The 23,767-nt window shown below is 40.9% G+C and overlaps 2 protein-coding genes across 4 annotated transcripts; both read right to left on the bottom strand.

The window, feature by feature from the left end:
• Nucleotides 1-1,526: 1,526 nt before the first annotated feature.
• LOC115375480 (SH2 domain-containing protein 1A-like) lies at nt 1,527-5,303 on the bottom strand. 2 transcript variants are annotated; one of them, XM_030074884.1, is made up of 4 exons: nt 5,094-5,303; nt 2,825-2,885; nt 2,524-2,671; nt 1,527-2,108 (listed from the first exon to the last, which is right to left on the bottom strand). In XM_030074884.1, exons 1-4 carry the CDS (start codon nt 5,267-5,269, stop codon nt 2,083-2,085), a joined length of 411 nt encoding a protein of 136 aa, XP_029930744.1. In that variant the 5' UTR covers nt 5,270-5,303; the 3' UTR covers nt 1,527-2,082. The 2 variants fall into 2 exon arrangements, with proteins under 2 accessions (XP_029930744.1, XP_029930745.1); XM_030074885.1 differs by having other exon boundaries at nt 1,527-2,105.
• A 793-nt stretch (nt 5,304-6,096) lies between these two features.
• On the bottom strand, nt 6,097-22,064 carry LOC115375706 (uncharacterized). 2 transcript variants are annotated; one of them, XM_030075228.1, is made up of 20 exons: nt 21,762-22,064; nt 20,736-20,873; nt 19,732-19,857; nt 19,439-19,591; nt 19,070-19,210; nt 18,700-18,862; nt 18,132-18,233; nt 17,560-17,730; nt 17,004-17,144; nt 16,779-16,895; nt 15,661-16,101; nt 15,374-15,517; nt 15,117-15,254; nt 14,884-14,967; nt 14,564-14,668; nt 13,513-13,656; nt 13,273-13,410; nt 11,504-11,587; nt 8,947-9,039; nt 6,097-8,566 (listed from the first exon to the last, which is right to left on the bottom strand). In XM_030075228.1, the coding sequence occupies exons 1-20, from the start codon at nt 21,987-21,989 to the stop codon at nt 8,544-8,546; spliced, it is 2,874 nt and encodes a 957-aa protein (XP_029931088.1). In that variant the 5' UTR covers nt 21,990-22,064; the 3' UTR covers nt 6,097-8,543. The 2 variants fall into 2 exon arrangements, with proteins under 2 accessions (XP_029931088.1, XP_029931089.1); XM_030075229.1 differs by lacking the exons at nt 11,504-11,587; nt 13,273-13,410; nt 13,513-13,656 and having other exon boundaries at nt 8,947-9,010; nt 14,643-14,668.
• Nucleotides 22,065-23,767: the final 1,703 nt, after the last annotated feature.

Genomic DNA, 23,767 nt, shown 5'->3' with positions numbered 1-23,767 from the left:
TAAGAGGGATTTGTTAATGCAACATTTCACAAATGCGTGGGGTGTCCGAAAACTTTTTTCCATCACTGTACATGGCTTTAGAAACTCTGCTCGGCCCTGAAGTGGACACGAGGCTGCTGTGTTTTATGAAGTGAGAGACCCTACCGTTTGGCTAATTATTCCATATTTCTTATTATTTCAGTTTTAAAAGCTGAGGCATGAATGAGTTTTGCAGAAATATCCCTGCTCTTCCTACACATCTTTTGCTGTTGGCTGGTCCTGATATGTAACACTAGCTTTAAAACAGGGGTCAAACTCAATCACTAAAGAGGCTGTATCAAAAAATCATAACCAATTCAAGAGCCAAACTGGGCCTTATTTATTGATGGCTTTTGATCAAAATATGTCCTGTAGAAATTCTGTCTTTCTCTCTAAACACACACCTCGGATTGGATTTCACTAACACTATTTGTGAATGTTGAAAAGAAAAACTGATGCTGAATCAGCAGTCAGGTTATAAAGTTAATTTATGCATTATTTCTGACATAATGTGAAATGCCAAAATTCTTGTATATTTGGCCACTTTTTGGCATTATTGACTATACATTGTACAAAGTACAGGCAAAATTATTGTGCACCTGGCAATGCTGGGGCAGGGCATGCAGGTGTTTAGTGGCGCTGATAGTGCAGGACGTTGCAGTGCATGCTGGGGTTTGCATCATCTGCGTCGTGGGCGATATGAAACTGGGCCGTTATTAATAGAACATCTAAGTCATCTTGTGGTCTGGGTATAATTGTGCCACAGGCCTGATATGACCCACGGGCGTTGAGTTTTATATGTGCTGTAAAATGTTTCTGTAAAATGTATGGAGCTTTGGATTTGTGTGTGTGTGAAAAAAAGAAATAAAAAGTAATATATGCTACAGTATTATAGATGGGTGAATGACCGACAGTGGCACAAAATCATCACCTGAAGTAATAAAATGCATTGTCTCAATTTATGAATGCTCTCATGCAAATGCTCAAACCTGGGCCTGGTATTATATAAAGAAATTGTTGAAATATCTTAATATCCCAAACAGGTGAGTTTTATCACGTGGGCACAGTAAGCCAAATTCTTAGTTAAGTAATTAAAGTCAAATTAGTATATGCATTTTGTGCCTACCACATCGAGGGCCCTTCTGAGATACTGTGTGTGCAGCAGACATGTGTGGATGTGAACTTACCCTTTTATTGGGTTATTTAGCTCTTATTGTAATGGATTCGGACGTGAATGTCAGTTTGTTACAGCAAGAGCTTCCTGTCCCACATAGTTACATTTCCCTGATAAGGCCATTAGTCTGCAATGACCTCAGTTATATGATTATGAAATACTGTACGCTCAGCTGAGACGCCCCCAAGTGGAGAGAGAGAGAGAGAGAGAGAGAGAGAGAGTAGAAGACTAAAAGTAGAAGTAAGTGGAGACATAATAAGACCATAACACATTAAATATCTTCCTTTTATGACACTTTCAGAAATACTGACAGTCACAGACAGGTTTTGCCTTCAGGTAACAGGGTCAAAAACAAATGCGTTTTCTCATGCTGATATATAGAAACACACACGAACACACAAAGGTGCACACACACCACAAAGCACCACATACAAAGGGCAAAGGTCTGCAAAAAAACAAACCACAGAAACAAACAGACACAGGGTGGTACGTACATTTTACCAACTACAGACAGGGTCTCCACACCGACTTAGACATCAGCTTCAAAGACTTTCCGATGACTTTCAGTTTCAGTGCTTGGGGTGTATTTTAGGGCAGTGGTGAAAAGTTGCCTGTGTTGATTCCAGGATGGAAAAAGCGGAGGCATGTTGATGGAGTTGTATTACATATTCCAATGATGAAAACACAAGGTCTTTCGGCTATTTCCAACCATTAAAAAGGTGTAAAGGTTTAAATTTTCATGACTCCACAAATGTCTCAAGGTGTTCAAGGCCTTTGAGCGATTAAACAGCAGCAGCAATCACAGAAGACATCCTTGACACGTGACGTATGTTTTGGATCATTTTAGCTTGTCAACCATCTGCCTCTCGGGCTAAAGGCGCGTTCACACTTCACATCTCCATGTAGGCTGGCTCTGCTGAGGAAATCATTGAAATTGCGTCATAGTTCAAGCAGCGAACAAAGAGCCACCACTGACAAAATGGCTGAAAAACAACTCTTTGAAGTCATGCATCATCAGCATAAAAACACACACTTAAGACATTTTGTGTGGTTGTGTGGGTGTGTCTGTGTGTGCGTGTGTGTGTGTGTGTGTTGGTGGGTGTGTCTGTTTATGTAACACATTTAATTGCACTAAAAACTATTAGATTTTTTGGCAAATCTACATGGGAGAAAAATACTTTTTTATGGTTGGGTCAGATTAAAGTTGGAGTCAGAAAAAGGGGTCCAGGAGAGATTTTGAATTAATGTAACATCCTAACAGGTATATTTTCATCAGTGCTTGTGTGTGTGTGTGTGTGTGTGTGTGTGTGTGTTTGTGTGTGTGTGATTACCTTGTCCCAAGCTGATATCTCCCAGCTGTGCTCGGACTAGTGGATGCCTGAGAGGAGCTATATGGGCATTACAGACCGTGCCCCTCCTGTAGGTCTCTATCAGTGTTTCCAGAGTCCTAAACCTCTGCTGGGTGCTTCCTGAAACCAGCTACACACCCACACACACATACACAGACCCACACACACGCCCCGACACACAGCCACCAACACACCACAAATAACATCTTTGTTTCCCAGCAATTCTTCATATAAATGTATAGATGTTAGTGCACATACGCTGTGCATGCAACCGCTGACCCACCTGCAGACACCAGCCGTCTGTGGAGTGAATAAGTCTGTAGGTTTGTACAAAAGGAGTTTGCCTGCAAAGCACAGAGTTTACAAATTCAAGTGATAATGTTTCATCCTGAACGCGCACAAAACAGGTCTGCATAATGACTAAATCCGAAAGGAGTCTGAAATAAAAGACGGGGACAGCGTTGTGCTTTCTTTTATGCAGTCTTTATCCTAAACAGCCAAACTAATTCGATTTACTTTTGTGTTCTTATACATAACATATCGTTTAAGGTATTCAATTCAATTTGGCTTCACTGCCATTCAAAAGGGCTTTACTGGCATGAAATACGAAAGTATTTATTGCCAAATCATGTTCAGAATACAATATAAACACAAGTGAAAAGATAGTTACTACACAAATGAAACAGGAGAATCTAACGACATGTAATGTAATGTAAATGTAAACCATTTATCTAATGGCACAAATCACAAATTATGTACATTGATCTACACAGTTTATCTTATGACAGTGACAGGCTTTCATTGCTCCTTCATGTCCTTGAATTATTACATGTAGAGACGTATTTTGCTGCCCATGTGGCATATCCACGTCTCTCTTCAAAAATTAGTTGGACTTGAATTTTGTGGAATATTTTTAAAGGCCTTTATTTTGATATTTGATTGCTTTGCCAGAGGAAATGCAGCTCTCTCTCCAATGCAGTCAAAGGTTTACTCATTTAAGGCTCAGTCACATTTATTAGATATTCTGCAGCTTTGTATTCTCTGTTTAGGGTTGAGTATGTTTCCAATGTTAATAGTTAAGTCAAGTATTTTTCGCATTGTGTTTTTTGTTTGGTAATAACTTGGTTTGGGTGAACAAACTGAGGGCTGTCTTGGTGTTTTATTGTGATATGACCTCTGTCACAAACTCTTTTTCTTATTTATTTTGTGGCACTGAAGGATTTTATAATGTTATGAATAGAGTAGTGCTGTTTTTTTTAATGGTTATAAAATTTGACTCTTCTTCTTTTGAATTGTGATAATGAAGGGGGTATTGTACTGTGGGGTATTAATCTCCAAACAGTAACACTTTACAATAAGAGTACAACAATTAACGTTAGTTAATGCCATAATAAACATTAAGTAACAGGTAATAAACATTAAGTAACAGTTAACTAACCGTTAACTAATGTGTCTAAGAATCATTTACTAATGCTGTTCATGCTAAGGTATTAATTTACATGTTATTTAAGAGTTATTGTAGATATTATTAACATTAGTAAATGCCATAATAATCATTAACTAACAGTTAATTAACCATTATGGCATTAACTAACATTAATTGTTGTACTGTTATTGTAAAGTGTTACCCTCCAAACTTAGCATGCAGGTTTTAATTTCCTCTAAAAATCATGTACGTCATGTGTCTTCATTCTTTTTTTCCCAGCTGTTCTTTCTGTTTATCTGCTGCACCTGAAACTGGATTAAAACTTGACATAAGATAACGATTAAAAACATGGACATGGTTTCATTAGTGCCTGAGGCATAGAGGAACACGGTGGAAATAACGTAGTAGACATCACTGTTCACTTAATTGTGTTTTTATCCCTGAAAGAAATAGTTTGTGATTGGCTCACTGAATGTACATTCTTTCAAATAAAGTCAGTCACTCAGTAAATCCTCAGTATTCCCAGTAGACATTGATTATTTCTGCTTGGGCATACATTTGTAGGAGAATGTGTTAAGAGTAAAGGTGCACTGACGTTATCGAGCTGTGTGTGTGTGTGTGTATGGTAATGAGTTTAAAAGCACAGTTTTGTCTAATTTGTACCTTTGTTTATGGTTCTTCGAGAAGGGATGTGTACATGTTTGTGCAGTGTGTGTGATGTCTCTGTGTGTAACGTGATGCTGTTTCAAAATCTGATCCATCAGTTGTACATTTTTTAGTAAATGTTTTACTACAATAATATGGAGTGCTGCTTTCAGAAGAATCTCAAATTCTGCATCCGAACTTTAGTGCATTTATAACTTGAAATCTGCCAATTCTCAAAGCTGCGTGCTCTCTGTTGTGCTTGGAGATAAACATAAGCCTCATAAAGTGAACATGTGATGCTGTGTTGTCGTTTTAGTGGTGATGATTAGAAACGCCTCTCCTTGTTAACAACTCAGCCTAATGAAATAAAAATTAATGCCTCCAGGGCCTAGAGTGTGGTTTCATGAACGAGGTCGGCTCAAGGTTGATTTGAATAAAAGATAAAAAAAAGAAAAAAAAAGAAAAGAAAAACACGTCTCACCTCACGCACAGGCAGAAGGCCCCCTGCACGGTGTCGCTGTCTCTCAGCAGAAAACTGCCTTCATGTCCATATCTCTCCATCAGCCTCTCCGTGGCCTCGCTGCCTATTTTTCCATAGTAAATAGAGCGGACCAGCACGCCCTCCCTCTCCATGATGCTGTGAAGGCAGGAGCCCATGTGCGCCTTGGGGGCCGAAGTGCAGCAGATCACTGTAGCAGACGACTGTGTGAAAGGCTACGAGGGCAGGAAAAGCCTTTATGGTTTTCACACTTTTTTCTGGTATGCAGCTGCAGCTCACATCAACTGTCGCACAGTTTCTGAAATCTGAAAATGGCCTACATCTGTTGAGAAGTGAAAACCTTGCTTGTTTTTTTTTTTTGCTTTGTTTTGTTGGCATGGCAAGGCTCATTTCAGATCAGTTCCTTTTTATACGAGACGTTCAACACTTTTGTCACTGTGACAATAAATCGCTCACTCATCGAGCAAATCAATACCATTCAATCATCTCTATCTGTAAATGTGAACATGTATGGATTTTCAGCCTGTCTTATGCAAGATTCACTATTGTGACTAACAGATAATAGATATTAGACACACCCATGATCTCATGATCACTCATGATCCCTACAAAGCTCAAACAGACCAAATAATGCTGTGAGCACAAATGTTTTTATCTAGTTTTTTTTTTTTTTTTTTTTTTTTTTCCCCACACACATCAAATCAGACTGTGGCTGCAATAGCTTTATTTTCTTTTCAGGATGTGGTGCAGCAAACCAACACTGTTGGAATGTAAAAGCTGAAACTGGTCTAAGATAACCTCATGAGATCTAGACATAACACATTCTCATGCACAAACACGCACACACTACAAAAACATGACATGAAACCTTGCTGTAGTAGTCATTGCTGTAGTCATTGTCTATAGGGAAATGTTTCGATTTGTGCATTAACCAGAGCTTTTTAGAGGAAAGGCTGTTATTAAAATAATTGTAGCATCACTTTGGTCGGGTTTCAGTGGCTTTTATTTGGTATGACATGAAATCATGAAATTTTCATGAATTCATACAGAGGAGAATACAAAAGCATGAGGTGATAGGTAGACACACAAAACTCAAGTTTAGTAAAGGAGTCAATGCAGGAGCTCGATCTGTGACTTTAAGGCACTGAGATGTCGGACTCAGAAGTGACCTGGCTGACACGCGTTGCTTTAGCTTGGTGTTAACACATGCTCTTTGCTGTGCGTTGCGTTCGGTACAGAATCGACAGGCTGTTTTTCTGTTGCAGAAAAAAGAACCTTTTATTTTCCCTTTCTCCAGTTTTCATCATAGACCAAACACACAACTTACAGCATGAAAAACAAACTTCTCAGCATCACAGCAGTCAAAAAACCCCTTAGCCCTTCTGGGGTTGAAACACCTGACGACAACAGGCACTTTCTTGAGCTGCTGGGCTTCAAATTCCCAGATGTGGCTGTCAAAGTCTGGGCGGATAACCTTCTGGTAGACACTGGAGCCCTGTCATCTCATCAGCGTTGTGGGAGTGCATATCATTAATACAACATTATACAGTTGGATGAGCAAGATGTTTCTAACTTTGTTGCATTGAGCAAAAACAGGTAACAGTCACTGTCTATAATGTTTAAAATGTCAACAGCATCAAGGATTAACAGTTCTGAGCCCCAGATATTACCACAGAGTCACCCAATGTACATCCAGCAAAGTACAATTACATTCCAGTAAATACAACAACATATTTGGCTCCCACAGTCAAAGAGAAAGATGTTATGGCACAAATACATTCAACACTCTTACTATCCATTTACCTTTTCAGAATTGCTTGCTGACAAAGTGAAAGTTGACCACACTTGACTCAAACACTATAAGCTAAACAGAAAAATGTAAAAAGCAAAGAGAAAGTGTCAAGAGTATTATTTGCTGGGGATATTATTTCGCTCCCAAGAGGATTTTTGGAGTCCACCAAAATGTCTACTTGGCGGTATCTTTTTGGTTGGCAAACACAGGACGTGTGATAAACATAAGTGTTTTCTAAATTTTTTTTTATCATCTTTATGATATTATATTTCATAATTGAGCAGGATGAAGATGGGGAAGCAGTGTAAGAACAGCAAGGCCTGCTAGTGATCTGAATAATCCAAATTACAACATCTGTGAACAGTAAGTAATAAAGGATTAGTTATACTGTGCTTACAGTAACAGTTACAAAGTGCATAAACCCATGGAAAGCCAAGTAGAAAAACAAATACATAAAAAAATATATGTAAAAAAGAGCACAAACAGGAAAGACATAAAGATCCTACGTCTATGGAAAGGCTTGCCTGTAAAGACGAGTCTGCTTGTCCTAGTTAATAATTTGGCTGCATTCTGAACCGACTAAATGTTTTAAAGTGGCTTGACCGAGGCATGCGTAGAAGGAATTACAGTAATCGAGATGCAAGAAAATGAAAGTATGAGTTGAAAATTCAAGGGCCCTAAAAGACAACAGGTTTCTGATTTTTGCAGAGTTTCTCAGCTGAAGAAAATAGGACTGGCTGAGCTTCGTATCATGGAGTTTAATCACAGATGAAATCAAGATTCTTAGCGTTAGGCTTGATATTAGAGCGAAGCTGTCAAATAAACTGATCAACTGAGGTGGCCAGGTTATCAGGACCAATTAAAACACCTTCTGTTTTTTCAGGGTTAAGGTGGAGCAAATTAAGGGACATGCAATCGTTGGTGGCAGCTAAGCAATCATGGAGGGAGTATTGTTGATCCGGGGAACTCTTTCTCCTCCAACAATCTAAAATGCTTTAATTGTACAATTGTACAACAGACACAATAAAATGTACTTCAAGGTTACAAGATCATTGGGTGAGTCCACTTTAAATTATATTTTACAGTATTGACTCACACAAGATGCAAGAGCATGAAACCCTAAGAGCCTCACATTTGATTTTTAACATGTAAACAGGGCAATAACTAAAGCTGCATCAGTGTGTTTTAAAACTAAAATCTGTTCATGTTAAAATCGACACATATTGAGTATTTCATGATGTTTGTGTAAATAAACTCCATAAAGGTCAAAGTGCATAACACCATGGAACGCTGTGCAATCATGAGGAGCACATCTCACTGGTTAAAGACCCCACGAAATGGACTCTTATTTTCTTGATTTGATGTATTTCCTGTTGAAACAGGATGTTTGGGCGGGACAGGGTGCAGGGAAGGGTCATTTACAAGTGCAAACCAACAGGATCTCAACAGGATGAGAGAGGGCGTTTAAAGATTTGCAGAGGTTTTATTGGCTGAAATTTGAACTGACACCCACAGGTGCAGGATGATGTCACCAGTTATGATGCTCTGCTTTAGAGGAAGTCGAGGTCATGCGAGGTCATTTCATAGGGACTTTAACAAGTGAGCTGAGCCTCCTCCTCTGAAGCTCCTCCACCAATCTTCTATCCAATTTGCTCCCATGGTCCTGCCAATGTACAACAAATTCATTAAGTTGCATTTAAAGACATTTAAAGAGAAATACAAATAAGATTGCAGCTATACTTCTAAAAAAAAGGAAAAAAAAACAACTTCCTTTTCGGTCACAGGGCGACGTGTACCACCCACGTACAGAACTGTCTGCCACATAAAAAGTATGACACTGATGTGGTCACCAGTCACCCAGTTTATCTGAACAGCAATTTAATTCTAATACCAGGGGCAGGGGGTAATCGTCCCAGTGGTGATAGTATGGTTATTCTCTGGCATGATGTTTACACAGGCTAATAGTAAAGATAATTAAACAGTCCCTTGGATAAAAGTGGGAAGAACAAAATTCTCAGTGCAGGTGACTATGGAAACACTGACCTGTAACTATAACTTTGGTCGAGTACTCTGGTTTACTTCCGGTCTGATGCTTGGCCAGCAGCTCCTGGAGTATGCCTTTGTAGTTCTTGTCACCTTGGGCAGGACGATACAACATATTGAAACAAAAAAGTAGTCACAACAGCAGTAATATAAGGCTGATTTAGAGCTGTGGCAATGCTTTAAAAACACAGTCTGTGACTCTCAATTGAAAAACAGCATAGAAATTGAAGATAAGGGAGTGAAAGCTATTTTAATTTTCAAACTTACTTACTAAACTCGATGTAGAGGCAAACAAAACACAAACGAATGCAAAACAGAAAACAAAATGCAAAACAGGCGTGTGAATTAGGGATGGGATTTGATAGGATTTTAGCGATTCCGATTCCATGATCGAATCTGCTTATTGATTCGAATCTCACTGGGCAAGGGAAAGGAAAAAAGTACAAATGGGTTTATTTGTATTAACTTTCTTTTATATCATTGTGTTGTTAAAATGCCACCACTCCTGTCCATCCAAATGACTTTTACACAACTACATTTGAGTGTTCAAATTACTGAAATATTTATTAAATAACTGTACAAAACTGTACAAAACAAATATTCTTTTTTTTCTCAATCTGGGTACAAGGACCAGATGCAAGGAGCATTTGATTGGAGAAGTTCTGATACTACCTGGTTCTGGGTTATTTCAGTCAATATTTTAAATAACTTTAAACAAACCTGAAGCATAAAAGAAAATCTCTTCTCCCCTTGACCCAAAAACAAAATTGACATTTTAAAAAAAATCTGAAATATTAATGCAGAAATTAAAATCCAATAACACTTTAACATGTTACTAGACAATGCTCCTTCCTTTTTAAAAGGTATATGAGCTGAACTGCCAAGAATAAACCAGTACAGCTGTGACAAATACAACCAAGTTACGAATTCTAATGTAGAAAATTAACAGTTTAACATACGACACAAAGCTAGCTTCAGCCGCGCTAGCTTCAGCCGCGCTAGCTTTAGCCGCGTTCCTGCTGCTGCTTGGTTGAGATTCATTAACGTTAGTGTCACTCCGGAGCATATCGAAAACGTGACATTCATGCAGAGTAATTGCCTGCTGTGTGGACAAATATTTCTGCGTGCTGCTAGCACTTCCTCCCTTTGTCGAAACAGACGATTTGCAAGTGTTTCAAGTGGCTCGGTTGTCATCTTTCAGCATGAAGTATAAACATTTGAACGTCTGCATTGATACCGTGCTGTCTCTATAGCAGGGGTGTCAAACTCGTGCCATGGAGGGCCGAGAGGCTGCAGGTTTTCATTCCAACCAACAACTCCACCAGGTGATTTCACTGATTAGTCCCACCTCTCTGTTTGTAGGAAGGGTGATCAGTGAAATCACCTGGAGGAGTTTTTGGTTGGAATGAAAACCTGCAGCCTCTTGGCCCTCCATGGCACGAGTGAAGTCCCGCCCCTTCCGGTGGGCCCCCATAGGACCTTTCGGAGCGAAAAAAAATGAATGGTGTTCAATGGACAGAAAATAATTATTTTCTGGTCCCCCCGTCGTTATGCCATGGATTACACAAATGTTGTTTATAGGCTTAAATAACCAATTTTCATGTCAAGAGTTTGACCATTTATTGCGCGATTGTTCAGTTAAATGCTGTTGAGAAAACACAATTAGAAAGACTACATACTGTGTCGCGTATGTGACATCACGTCATCGCCGTTTCCCTCCAACCAGATTCAAGTCAAGATGCCAGTGTGTTTTGTTCCCGATTGCCCGCGTCTCCGAGGGCCGATGGAGCGCCGGGCGGGAGGGCGAGCGGACCCCGCCGCCGGGCGGGAGGGCGAGCGGACCCCGCCGACGGGCAGAAAAACTCAGAACCTCAAAAACTCAGAACCTCAAAAACTCAGCGTGGAGCAGAGAAATCGCCATGTCTGTTGTAGGCTTCCAGTGCGGGTGGTGACGTATATCATTCGCACCGAGAGCAGCGAAGAGTTGTAGTTCACAAAGCGGGCTCACACAAAACCTAACATTAATAATATTCTTCGCGCTAAATTGTAGTCTTCTTTGCGTGAAAAATTATCTTTAAATATCACAAACAACATATGTGAAATCCATGGCACAATTCAAACGGGACCAGAAAATAATTTTTATCTACCCATTGGATCGCATTCATAATTTTTTGCTTTTGAGGACCCATGTACTGGAAGTGGGTGGGCGGGACTTCACCACTCTATAGTAGAGCAGCGTGCATATGACGTCATAGCGCATGCGCAGCGAACTCGTTAGTGGAATCATTAAGCACTTCGGCAAATGAGTCCGAGGACTCGGACCACTGAGAACCGGATCTTAACAAGAACCGGTTCTCGAATCCCATCCCTAGTGTGAATGCATTCTATAGATTTAAAAAATGCTTTTCTTTTTGCAGTTACAAAGTGTTTAAAAAACAAAAAAACCCCAAAAAACAACAACAAAAAAAAAAAAGCAAAACACAAACGCTCTTCAAGAACATGCTGGGTACATGATTTTCTGTTGTGAAATATCTCAAAGCAAAGCCACACTACAGACCACAAACACTCAGCAGGCCTTCCAGATGGTTCAGCGCCTCCTTTGCTGCCAGCTGATCTGCCTCCTTCTTCTTGGACGTCCCGACTGTGGAAGGACAGAGTCATGTTAGCGGACTTCAGTGACTTTAAAATTTTGCACACGCTCCTCTGCTTCAGCCTGGATTAACTGGGTTTGACGTCACCTGCTTGAATTAAGCATCAGCAGTGACCTGTTTTCGTGACATATGGGCTACAAGTCTTACGTTTTTTTTTCCCTTGTGTAGGCATACAAGAACTTGCAATCATCAGATATTAGATCTCATTGCATATAAGACAGAGGCCTAACCGTGTGTTACCTATTTAGATTGACTATGCAATGATAACAAAGATTACCATTAAATCAGGTAGGGCTAACCAAACCAGACTGCAGAGTGAACAGCAGTGATAAGTTAGTAATTCATTATTTGTATGGCTGTGCATTCATACAAGCAGTCTGAAACTTTGATGAAGTATTTTGAAAAGTAGGTTTTGAATTTAACATTTAGTTTTTCATCCGTGGTCTTAATGTCAGCGGACAGTAAATTACATGTGGTGAGGAGAAGTGGGGCGTTCTGGGTGGAGGTGAACAGAGCGAGATCTTTTACAATGTACGCCTCTGTCTTCTGTTTTGACAACGGGAAAAGGAAGTTCCATTTCCTTCCAATTGTTTCATACCTTAGTCCTAATCAGGGTCACGGGGGGGCTCCCAACATGCATTGGGTGGAGGACACGGAGACACAATCCATCACACGGCTGATACACAGACAAACGCACTCATACACACATTCACAACAGGGGCAATTTATATCTCTTTTTCACTGTGGGAACTATTCCTCGAACAGGAGAACGCTTTTGAGGAATCAAGAACCTTTACCCCTCGTTTTACCAGAGGAACCCAGTCCCTCTTTTACACCCAGGCGTTCCTGAGCCCCTAAAATCATCCCTGCAACTGAGGTAAGTACTCTCCAAAATCCCCAGGGCTAGAGTCTAGAGTTGTTCTCCTCAACATTTGCACAGAGGAAAGAATACAAAGGAAATTAGAGTGTCTTTGCACAGTGCAGATGTGGGCATATGATGAGACAACAGTGAAAAAAATAAAGAAAATTAAACAGAGTCATGAGAAGCTTGTATTTGATTATGAAAATAATTATGCTGTTGGCGGTGTAGACTAGACATCTCCTCCTGTTCTTGGAAATTCAAACCCACAAGAGGTTTGGGTGATCACTTCTGCCCCCAGAACCCTCTTCCAAGAGCAAGACTCGTGGACTTTAGAGTAATAAGTTCACATGACCTGCATTTTTTATTCATCTCCTTGCAGCACCAGGAGGAATGGATGCATGTAATTTGCAGGTAATTGTTTGGCACAGCTGGGCGAGGTTATTTGGATAGGCCACTGCCATGTTTGCGGATCAGTTCAACAAACCAACCCTACCTGAAACCTCACAGCCTCCCTGCTCTGCAAACCCGAACCTGCCTGTGTGTGTTCAAGAATACAACCACAACTTCAACTTTCAGGAAAATTCCACACAGTGATTTGACTGAATCCTGCCTCTGCCTCGTCCTTCATTAGCCAGCCTGACCCCTGGCTATTACCTGCTCACCTTGTCAGTCACCTCACCTGCTTCATAACCTCAAACCCCTTATGTGCTGCCTGTGCAAGTTGTGCTATTTGTGTAAATATTATAGATGGGATTGAACTGAGAGACAGAGAAAGATCAAGAATGAGAGAGACATGTTGACAGTAACACTTACCTGGACTGCGGAAGGTGAGTGCACCTTTGATTTTCAGGGTGCATCTGAATCTCCCATCACTTGTTGTTAAAATGTCCTCCTGAGGATGAGGACATTCCTTCTGAGTGAAAAACTCCACGACTGTCTGCTTATCTCCTCCTGCAGTGGGACAACACAAAAGAAAAATCTCATAAATTAGATTTTTTTCAAATGTATTTATGTGTGTGTGAGGGTGTGCAAGCTTGTGTGTGTGCCCAGTACCTGCTGCAGCTGCTGAACCAAGGGACAAGTCAGTCATTAGTCTTCTGTAGGCAGCCTGCACTGCCCTCTCCTGGCTGGAGGCCTCAAAAGGGCCAATATCCTTTTGTACGGTCACCGTCACACACCCAATAAACTGCTTGCTGTCTGTGAGGGAGAATACGTGTGTAACATTGAAAAACACTTACACTGTTACACCACTACTTCAACTCTATTAATCTTCATTACTAAGGTCATTACAATTAAGCTGTGTTCACATCCTGCCTCCTTTCACTTCCTAGTTAGGCACTTAGTTGTTGATGTCATGATGTTATTAGATAATCATACTTGCACTTGCTTATTAACTTTTCTTGTTCAATGTTTTCTCACTTTTGGTTTCACAGCATTATTTTGCTGCTTGCAATGTCAATAATTGAGGAATGTGCCCAATTTTAAGTCAAAAGAAAAACTAAAATCATGAAAATAATCCACACTTGACAGGAGGCACGAGTATGACCTATTCCCTTATCTGTGTGTGATAACTCTACCACCACATGCTTTCTTGCCTCTTCTCCAGCTTATCTGCTTTCATCCTTGCTTCTGTGGTATCCCTGTCACACAAGAGCCAGGAAAATTACAGGGTAGAGATTTGAGTCAATCTTTACATGACTGTACAGACATGGAGCAACAAGGGTTGAGCACCAGGCCGTGAGGTGAATGAAAACAGTCAAACCTGATCGAGGTCAGGATCAGGGTCCTTTCACAGGGTTGAGTTATGAACCTGCACATTAGGTCTGGATTAAGAGGTAGGGGTGACTTCTCCACCTATTCTTCATTACCTCTCTCCTTCCTGCCATCCTTTTTCATGGTCGTCTACTCTTCCTACTGACAATGCCCTCCTTTTCAAGGCCCCAATGCTTCCCCCTTGCGATTATTTCATCTTTCATCACGAATCCCCTGCATGTCTGTTTTATCTCCCAGCTGCTGTGCCTGCCTCTTCCTGCTGGAGCCCTCTGGAGGAGAAATGATGAGCTAAAATATTTGAGCCTTGAGAATATTTGAAACTACCACTGACCTGCTGCTCCCACGCAGGAAAGGTTTTCTATAGCTCGGTACTGTGGTGATTTTTTAATCCCATCCTTGGCCAGCAGCTCCTGCAGTCTGCCTTTGTAGTTCTCACCTTGGAAAGGTTAACACACACATTTTTTAAAAATGCAATTAGGTAACTGTTTGAGCACTTTGGGGTACTTGATTAGTAGGACCCATAAAAACAGCAGTGTTAAAAAAGCCGATTTACAACTGTAGCAATCGTTTACATAGCCATTTTCATTTAAAAACATCAATATTTTCATTTTCAAACAATAAAATATTTCAAAGCAAAGAAACATTTCAGACCAGCCGTGCTCAGCAGCCCTTCCAGATGCTTGAGAGCCTCCTTCGCTGCCAGCTGCTCTGCCTCCTGTTTCCTGGACGTCCCCACTGGGGAAAGACAGAGTCATGTTAGCCTATTTTACAGAGAAAGGGGATTTGGCAACACAAGTCACATGCAAATATTACTGATGGAATTCAACTGAAATTAAATTGAGAGACAGAAAAAGGACGAGAGACACACTGACAGTAACACCTACCTGGGCTGCAGAAGGTGAGTGGACCTTTGACTGTCAGGGTGCATCTGAACATCCCATCACTTGTTTTGACAATGTCTTCCAGAGGGAGAGGCGACTCCTTCTGAGTGAAAAACTCCACGACTGACTGCTTCTCCCCAGCTGCAGCGGGACAATGATATACAATGATGCAATGATAATGAATGTGTGATATATTAAATGGAATTTTTCAAACGTATTTATGTATGTGTTTGTGTGTGTATGTGTGTGTCCTGCAATACCTGCTGTAGCTGCTGGACCCAGAGACAAGTCAGTGAGTAGTTTACTGTAGGCCTCTTGTACTGCCCCCTCCTGGCTGGAGGCCTCAGAGGGTCCGAGATCCTTTTGTATGGTCACCGCCACATAACCTAAAAACTGTCTGTTGTCTGTAAGGGAGGATACATCTGTTTCTAACAGTGAAAACACTCTTAAACCACAACTCAGTGTTACCATATAAATGTAAAGTTTTTAGGATATTGTCTGCTAAGGTGAGGTAAATATTAGATGCTTTGGATGTAGGCGTGTTTACCTCCTGAAATGTTTCTCTCCCTTGTTTTAGCAGGCGTGACTTGGGTCAGTGTGGCAGCAGGTAACAGGTAGTTTGACTGGTTGGAGCCACCAGCATCACCTGTCCCCTGATATGTTACTGGTAACTCATTTGCAGCGTGCGCTCTCTCATCCCTCTGCCCCTGCTCTGTCTCTTCCTCGTTTCTCTGGCTGGCCTCTTCAGCTTCAACTCTTCTGCCTCCCTGCTCTGCTGGGCTCTGCTTCCCTACCCAGGTTACTCCTTGTTTTGGAGTCTGGCTGAAGTCATAGGAAGGTTGACCAAGGTTTGAGGCCTCCAGTGCTTCCTTAAGGGCTCCAATGTAGTTCTCACTGAACACGTTTATCTCCTGTAGGATCCCATGCAGCCCCTGCAGGGCTGCTTTAGCTGCCTGCTGCTGTGTCTGCTTCTTCGTACTGGAGCCCTCTGGAGGAGAAGACAGAAAAGGGTGGATTCACAAACAATTTCATGTTGGCTACATCATTGCAGGACATGGGAAAAATAGTGGGAGATTCACAAATAACCCTCACTGGGAGGAGGATGCCCTCCTGACCCTCGAGGAGCCTGAATGCAACCTGAGATCCTCTGGTGGCTCATTTTCCATGAAAAAACATCTCTTCATGCCTTAAAGAGGCTTAGATATAACTCTACACCTTGTACCAGTTGCCACCCACCCCTTGTCTGATCGCACACTGGCTCATAATATGTATCATATTTGATCTCTAAATATAATATCTATTTTCAGTGAATCTCCTAGTTACACTAATATGGTTCATTCAAAGCTGCCTTTTTGAGTTGGTCTATCCGTGCAAAAATCCTTTTTTTCAGTGAATCTGTTAGTTACACTAATATTGTTCATGTGCAGCTGCCTTTTTGAGTTGGTCTTAAAAAAAAAAAAAAAAAAAAAAATGAAACACTCAAGCAACCAACATGGCTCATGCTAATGATGAGGTGATGGAGTTGGTGGTGAGACGTACCAAATCTAGCTGGCCTGGGGTACGTTTGAATCTCAGACTTTAGGGGCGGCCACACACTTCACATTTTAGGGGACATAAACATAAGAAAAACACATTTTTGAGTCGAGGGAACTTTAAAATTCCTACCTGGGTCATGAAAAGTGATGCTGCCCCTGAGTCTGAGGAAACCTTTTGGCCCACTGTTTTCCTCTGGAGGTGAGACCTTATAGGTTTGACAATAAAGCAGAACCGCATCCTTAGAATCTGTAATGAAAACAGAGCAGGGATGTTTGGGAGGATAGATATCAGGATAAATCTGTCTACAAAATGACTTCTCTGATCAGCAGCATGAGGAAGAGCGCTGTCTCCAACCTGATGCTGAGGGATCCAGTCCAAACAGAGGGACTAGTTTCTTATAGGCAGACTCCATAGCTTCCTCTGTCTCAGAGCCAATCTGATCAGGGAAAACTTTAATGTCAAGCTCCACTGTGACGCTGCAGAAGAAAGACAGGCCTGGGAAAGAGTGAAAATGAATGTTGCATTATGCAAATTAATTTTGAGTCAGTGTGCTCTCATCGACTTATGTCAGTGATTCACAAACTGTGGTACATGAGAGTCTTGCTGAAAGGCTGCCCCAGGACCTTTACTTAAAACCCCTCAAAAATTAATTTCATTTCATTTTATTAAAGACAAGTTATTACATATCTACATCACATTACAACAATGTAAACATTTGCTGTTAATCTAATAAATGTTTTCCAAAAGAGCCTGTGCTTAACCACATAGGGTTACGTGATGTCATGTCCGACATACCATGAACTGCTAACTACATATTTGGGAAGTTTGATTTCGTACATAATGGCACATGGTCTGAAAAGTTTGGGAAACTCTGACTTATGCAATCAGGACTGGTCAAGAAATGCAGTACCTGCTTGAGCAACACTTGCTGAGTCCACACCATTAACTTTGTCAATGGCTGCCGCAATGGCTGAATCCTCTAAGGCTATTTTTGCAGCTTCTTGGTGGGCTTGCACTTTTGATCTGTGCACTTTTTCCCCAGTGAAAATCCGATCATTAATCTTCACCTGACCCCGGAAACCTATTGGACACACATACAGGAGTCAAAGGTCTTGTGAGGAAAACTCAAACCCAAGTTTGCCTGGTGCAAAACATTTCTTAGATGACTGTAATCTGCTCAAAGATTTCTTAAGGACTGTTCTTGTTACTATTCCAACATACAACGCTTAACTGTTTTAGGGATTAATGCAGTGAAAATGTGGTGATAAGTCAAAATCACAAGCTCTTGCAATATTTACAGGGAACTATCGATACTGAAGTTCATGAGGCGCTAAAAGTGTTTGTCCTCTGCATCTAGTAAAATAGCAATGCTGCCACAAAGTAAAGACTGTGGCATGGAGGATGAGCTCAGAGAAGGTGGTATGAAGCTTTTTGAAAAAATATTCACAAAAGCACACTTTAATAATTGTGTGTAGCAATCACCTAGACCTTCACGGGTCTCGGAGAAGGAAGGTTCAGACCATTTGAGTTTTTTGGCAACCTCAAAGAGATGATTTTTATACCATGGGATGCTGTCGTCTGGCTCTGAAACACACACAAACGTCAAGAATAAAGACGAATCCACCTAAACTGGTTAACACAGCTTGTGGTAGGAGTGAAAAAATAAAACACTTGACTTAAAGACCAAATGAAGACGAACACCCAACCAATATGTCAAAACCTTTGTACAAATGTTGCCCAAGTCAAGTGTGGCAACACTTCTCTTAGAGAGAAACACAAGAAGAAAGTGAAGAAAATATCTAGGAAATGCCTGCTAAATGCAATAGAAAATACACAAGATACACTGTGTAAATGAGAGAGCTTCAGAGTGGCTGTAAGATTTATTTTTTCACTTTCACAGAGCTAAGTCTCAGTCTGGGTAAGTCGGAAAAGGGGTATTTCACCCAAAATGTTGGAGTATTCCATTAAAAATACAGTTAAAGAGTAACGGTAGATTTTTTTTTAAGGTTTTGTGAATTTGACCCCCGATCAGTGATCATACTTGTCTTACCACAGGCTCTCTTCTCCAGTTTTTCCACTCTAGTATTAAGTTGCTGTAGCTGCTGTCCCTGTTGTTCCTGGATCTCCTTCAGGCTCTGCCACTGGGAATCCAGTTTCACCTGCAGGTCCTTGTTCTCCGCCAAAAACTTCTCCATATCATGCAGCTCGTTCGGCTGCACACACACACACACACACACATACACACATATACACACACAAAAGAAGGGCATTGATCACTTGTCATTATCATCATAACACATCAAGCGACTCTGTTAATTGGGGATGGGGTCAAAAGACAGAAACAAACACACACCGAGGGTTAGGGTTAGGGTTCATGGTTGAAAAGAATAAATGTATCGTGTGTGTGAGTTGAGTCTTACAGTGAGCATGTTCTCTGTGGCTTCTTCAACCTTTTGGGTCAGATATTCCATCTTTTCCTTCATGATCTGCAGCTCCTTATCCAGGAACTTCTCCGCCTCCGTGCTGCCGTTCAACATCAGACTGAAATCTAGATTCTGAAGCTGAAGACGGAAAGAGTGATCAATAAGCGCAGCGTAATTTTCCTTTTGCCCCATCACAACTTGAGATCATTTAGCGCTTTAAGCCAGTTTCATAATTTTAAATTTGAGTCCACTGAACAATAATGTGTGTTGGTGTATCAGTACAAAAAAATAAATGACACCCAGCACAGCAGCTCCCCCACCAAAGATAAGAAAATAAAAGCATGAGAGAGAAACACACAAACACACCTTATCGAGTTCTTGAGTGAGGCCGTTGAACAACTTAGAGTGCTCTTCCAACGTGTTAGCCAGGCTTTTGATTCGCCGCAGGTACTCCCGCAAATCGTCCTGCGTCACTTTCAGGTTCGGAGAGTGCATCACATTGTTCCTCACGTTGCTCACCTTCGCACAGACGTTCAGAAATACACAGGAGACTCATTTATTTCTTGAAATGTTATTTTCAAACATCAACTGTCTAAACCTGCACTGTCATCTGTTTATCCCTATGAATGTTGTGTGTGTGTACAAGCAGCAGCATTTACCTCTGTGCAAGGTTTCTGCTGCACGTACTTGCTGAAGTGCCGACACTGAGTCATGAGCGAGAGGAAGGCAGGGAGGTCAAAGTCGCCGGCTGAGCTGTGCTTCGCATGGCCATTTGGCATGTACACCTGAAAACAAACATCCAAGAGCTCACTGAAGGATATTTCCAGTTATATTCAGCTTGGGCCTTACTTTTGTGCTGTTGTTGGTTATTTATTTATTCATTTTTGTCATCCTGATAATCGATTTTGTTCAAACGTTTGACACTTGCTTAAAGGAATAATCCATCATTTTAGGTAAAATACCCTTTTTTAGATTTACCCAGACTGAGGTTTGTTGCAATGTTTCTCCAAAACACAAGAGGGACAAAGCAAAATCCAACAACTAAACAAAAAAAAAAGCAATTAAAAGGTGTAATATTACTTTTAACACGATAAACTCACACTGCAGGCGGGTATCTTTAAACCCTCTGAGGTGTAACTATATAAACCAATCCAATACTGCACGCAAGTGGCTGTAAGTGAACAATTACCACATTTGAAGTCCATTTGCTGACCCAAAATCATGTCAATTTATGAATTTAAAATCATCCATTAACGACTACAGGAGATACAAAAGGCTTCTTATCAGTATGGTTCACAATATATGTATCTGCATATATCTGGATGTCAGATGCATTTCTATGACATTAAGGGACTGCCTGCTATGTTTACTACTTTTGTTGACACTGACAAATTTCAATGCAAGCTGGGAGACAGAGGACATGAGTGTTTTTTTCCCCAGTGAGTTGTGGGTATCCTCACAATATCTGATAGTGACATGAACACATATTGGAAGTATACTGGAAGTATTTTCAAACTCTACATCTGAGTATGTGACAAAGTGTTGAGGATAATCACTTGCTGTGATGGGAAAAACTGAGAAAATGAGGCCCAAGTAGAAAACAACAAGAATTCTTCCGCAGTTTACCAACATTAAAAAAATAACACACTTGCAGACTACCTACCTTGGCCACCTCCCATTTGTTTGTGGACCACAAATGGGGTTTAGAATTACGCCACAACACCTTTCCATCTTTACTGGTGTGGTTAGCCAAGATCTCATCTCTCCAGCGATCACACACCTCACAATCCAGACGAGGGATCTGTAACCAGCAGCACCAAAGAAAAACAGAAATGAAACAAATCCCTTTTGACCAAAAGAGTCAAAAACGCCTTGGCTATTTTTTTATTTTTTTTTTCATTTAGGCCACTGTTGCGCAATAATCACGCCATTCAAATTCAGACAGAATTAATTGATTGACTGATTGAATTAAACATATATTTTTTCCCCCACAATGCTCTTTGCCATCTCTAGGCTTCCCCTTACTAATTTCCAGGTCTGTAAGCTGTAATATCCACTGACTTTTATTCCAGAAGTGAGATGTGGCCACCTAGTGTTGACAGCTAAACACTGCAGGGACAGAGTCAGGCAAGCACAGCTGTGGCTGCTGTAGGCCAGCTCCGTTTCCAGTTTCGTTTCTTGATATTTGCTTAGTCATGATTACTCCATGCACAATAATAAAACCAACCAGTGACTGCTGTGTAACTTGGATTCCTCTGTGCTCCCTGCAGCCGGTCTGGTGGTACCTTTCGGTTTCGTCTTCGAGGAAATTCACCAGGCAGTTTCTCCTCACACAGACCACAGCCATGGTTGTTTTGATCCAATTCTCATATTCATTTTAAAATCGGCGTAATTTCTACAGTGTTTGTCCCTGCTGGATTTTTTTCTGCCACTCTCTCCACCCTGATATCTGGTTAAAAATATCTCGGAACACTATTTTTTGGTGAATCACACCTACATCTGGCTTACAGGTGATCGTTACCACAACTGTCAAACTTTACAGCTGGACATTTCATTTTGCAGCCCATTAGAAAACACATGGACAGCGTATGTAGTGGATCATGTCATTTTGGGGCGTCATTCATTCATGACACCCCCAAAATGACATGTTTTCGGGTATATGGATAAAGATCAAATTAACGTCACTGACCTTGCTCGACCTGGGATCCCAGTTATTAAAACTACAGCTCTTGGTGCACTCCTCTTCCTGCAGGTTGACTTTATCTCGAAGCTTCTGGTGGTAAGTTTCGGTTTCGTCTTCCAGGAATTTCTCCAGATAGTCTCTAAAATAGACCAGACCCATGGTGCTTTTGATCCAGTTCTTATATCCCTCATCTTGAAACCTCTGAAACTGCATCATTTCTAAAGTGTAAACCATCCAGGTGAGGAGTGAGTGTAGTCTGTGGGCTGTAAACCGGCGTCGCTGGGTTTGGCTGTCAGAGCGCACCGCCGGCGTCCGTCCTGGCTCAAGACTGAGAGAGAGCAGGGTTGCCAGGTCTGTGAGACAAAAGCAGCCAAACAGCAACTCAAGACCAGCCCCAAACCCGCCCAACCTGGTATAAAAAGGGCCCAAAAATCAGCCCAGAACTCAAAATATGCCCATAAAAATCCATATATGTTGCTTTTAAAGTCCAACAGCATTGCTATAATTGCAAAAAAAAAAAAAAAAAAAATAAATAAATAAATAAAAATAAAATAACACCATAAACATTAACCCTTTATAGGGCAAGTGACTATTTTTGGTAATTTCAGAAATTTTACATATCAGGCCCATCCCCTGTCTCAGTTAGTTCAATAATCATTTGGTCTTCACCCAGCCAATCAGCAAAGATCGCTCTACATCCCAGGTCACATGATTGTGGCATTTGACCAATCTCAATGGCTTTGATTTTCTATTACAAAATGAAAATTTTAGAAAAATGTTATGGAAGTAATAAAGTCCTGTCATGTTCTCTAATAACAGTCTAGGGTTTTTTTTTTTTTTTTTTTTTTTGAATTTCAAAGTATTTCAGTGAGTGCCCTATAAAAGGTTAAAGGCAATTTCCCAAAACAGTTCTTTCATCTATTTAATTTACAGTATATCAGAACTTAAAATATAATATGGGATACCTGTCTTCAGCTGACAGGCACTGGGCACGAGTGGTGCTGATGATGTGATTGGTCATGTGCTGAGTGGCCTCACACAGCATTGGCATATTATTTGTCTGTGGAGCAGGTGACATATGTGGATAGTTTATATGCTGATCTGGCCTGGAGTCAGTTTGACAGGATTTGTGTATAAACGTTGGTCATTCAAAATATGAATCTTTATTCATGTCTGCCCAAGCCCAACCCGCAGACAAAATTTGTTACCCGCGGCGACACTTAAAAAGTAGCCCAATTTGGCGGGGAAAAAACGCGGATTTGGCAACCCTGACAGAGAGGGAGGGTGGTGCAGTTTATAAAGGGCACATACACCAGATCATAATTTCCTGAAATCTATCACATCAGTGCCAGTGATGGGCTGGATACAATCAAGTCCAGTAATATTCATGACACACACACACACACACACACACACACACACACACACACACACACACACACACACACACACACACACACACACACAAAACAAAACTTAGCCTTAGTCATTATGATCCTTGCTGGGAGCATCACGTCTGCTAGTCTATCTTACCCGATGATCAACTTGTACATAAAAGATAAATTAAATGGGAAAAATACTGGAATGCCAATGTCATTTTTAACTGTGGTCCCTGGAAAACTGCACCATCACTGTTTCTGTAATTTTAAGGGAATAAAAGACATGGATAATCTACTTGTCGAGGCGCTTGTTAAAAGGGTTTGATGTCTGATGTGAATGCAAAGACCATACATTTAAAAAAAAAAAAAAAAAAAAAAGTGCTTCAACTCACATTTTTGAACACTTTTGACTCAGAATCAAACGGTTATGGTGTTGCACTGTGCCGTGGTGTTGCACGGCACAGTGCAACAGAGAGCAAGTCATTTTAGAGCTGTGATTAGCCTACCCTTCAGCCAAAATACACATGAATTTAACAGTATTGATACACAATTTACAGCCAATTGGAAGCGAGGATTCACTCAAGACCAAATGCTGAGGAAACCAAATCCTTGCAATCCTTGTTTACACACGAA

Source organism: Myripristis murdjan, chromosome 17, assembly GCF_902150065.1.
Source record: "Myripristis murdjan chromosome 17, fMyrMur1.1, whole genome shotgun sequence".
Taxonomy (NCBI): domain Eukaryota; kingdom Metazoa; phylum Chordata; class Actinopteri; order Holocentriformes; family Holocentridae; genus Myripristis; species Myripristis murdjan.
Note: the sequence above shows the minus strand (reverse complement) of the source record. Positions and strands in the feature narration are given on the sequence as shown.

Excerpts from the sequence above, each read along its gene's own strand:
- LOC115375706 (XM_030075228.1), bottom strand. The coding sequence starts at position 21,989 with ATGGTTTACACTTTAGAAATGATGCAGTTTCAGAGGTTTCAAGATGAG. Across the intron at positions 19,211-19,438 it reads TCACTCAAGAACTCGATAAG|CTTCAGAATCTAGATTTCAG; the intron begins GTGTGTTTGTGT and ends TTCCGTCTTCAG. Across the intron at positions 16,102-16,778 it reads CATCACTTTTCATGACCCAG|AGGGCTCCAGTACGAAGAAG; the intron begins GTAGGAATTTTA and ends CTTCTCCTCCAG.
- LOC115375480 (XM_030074884.1), bottom strand. The coding sequence starts at position 5,269 with ATGGGCTCCTGCCTTCACAGCATCATGGAGAGGGAGGGCGTGCTGGTC. Across the intron at positions 2,886-5,093 it reads GCCTTCTGCCTGTGCGTGAG|GCAAACTCCTTTTGTACAAA; the intron begins GTGAGACGTGTT and ends TGTGCTTTGCAG. Across the intron at positions 2,109-2,523 it reads AGATATCAGCTTGGGACAAG|CAGAGCCAGCCTACATGGAG; the intron begins GTAATCACACAC and ends TGATTTCCTCAG.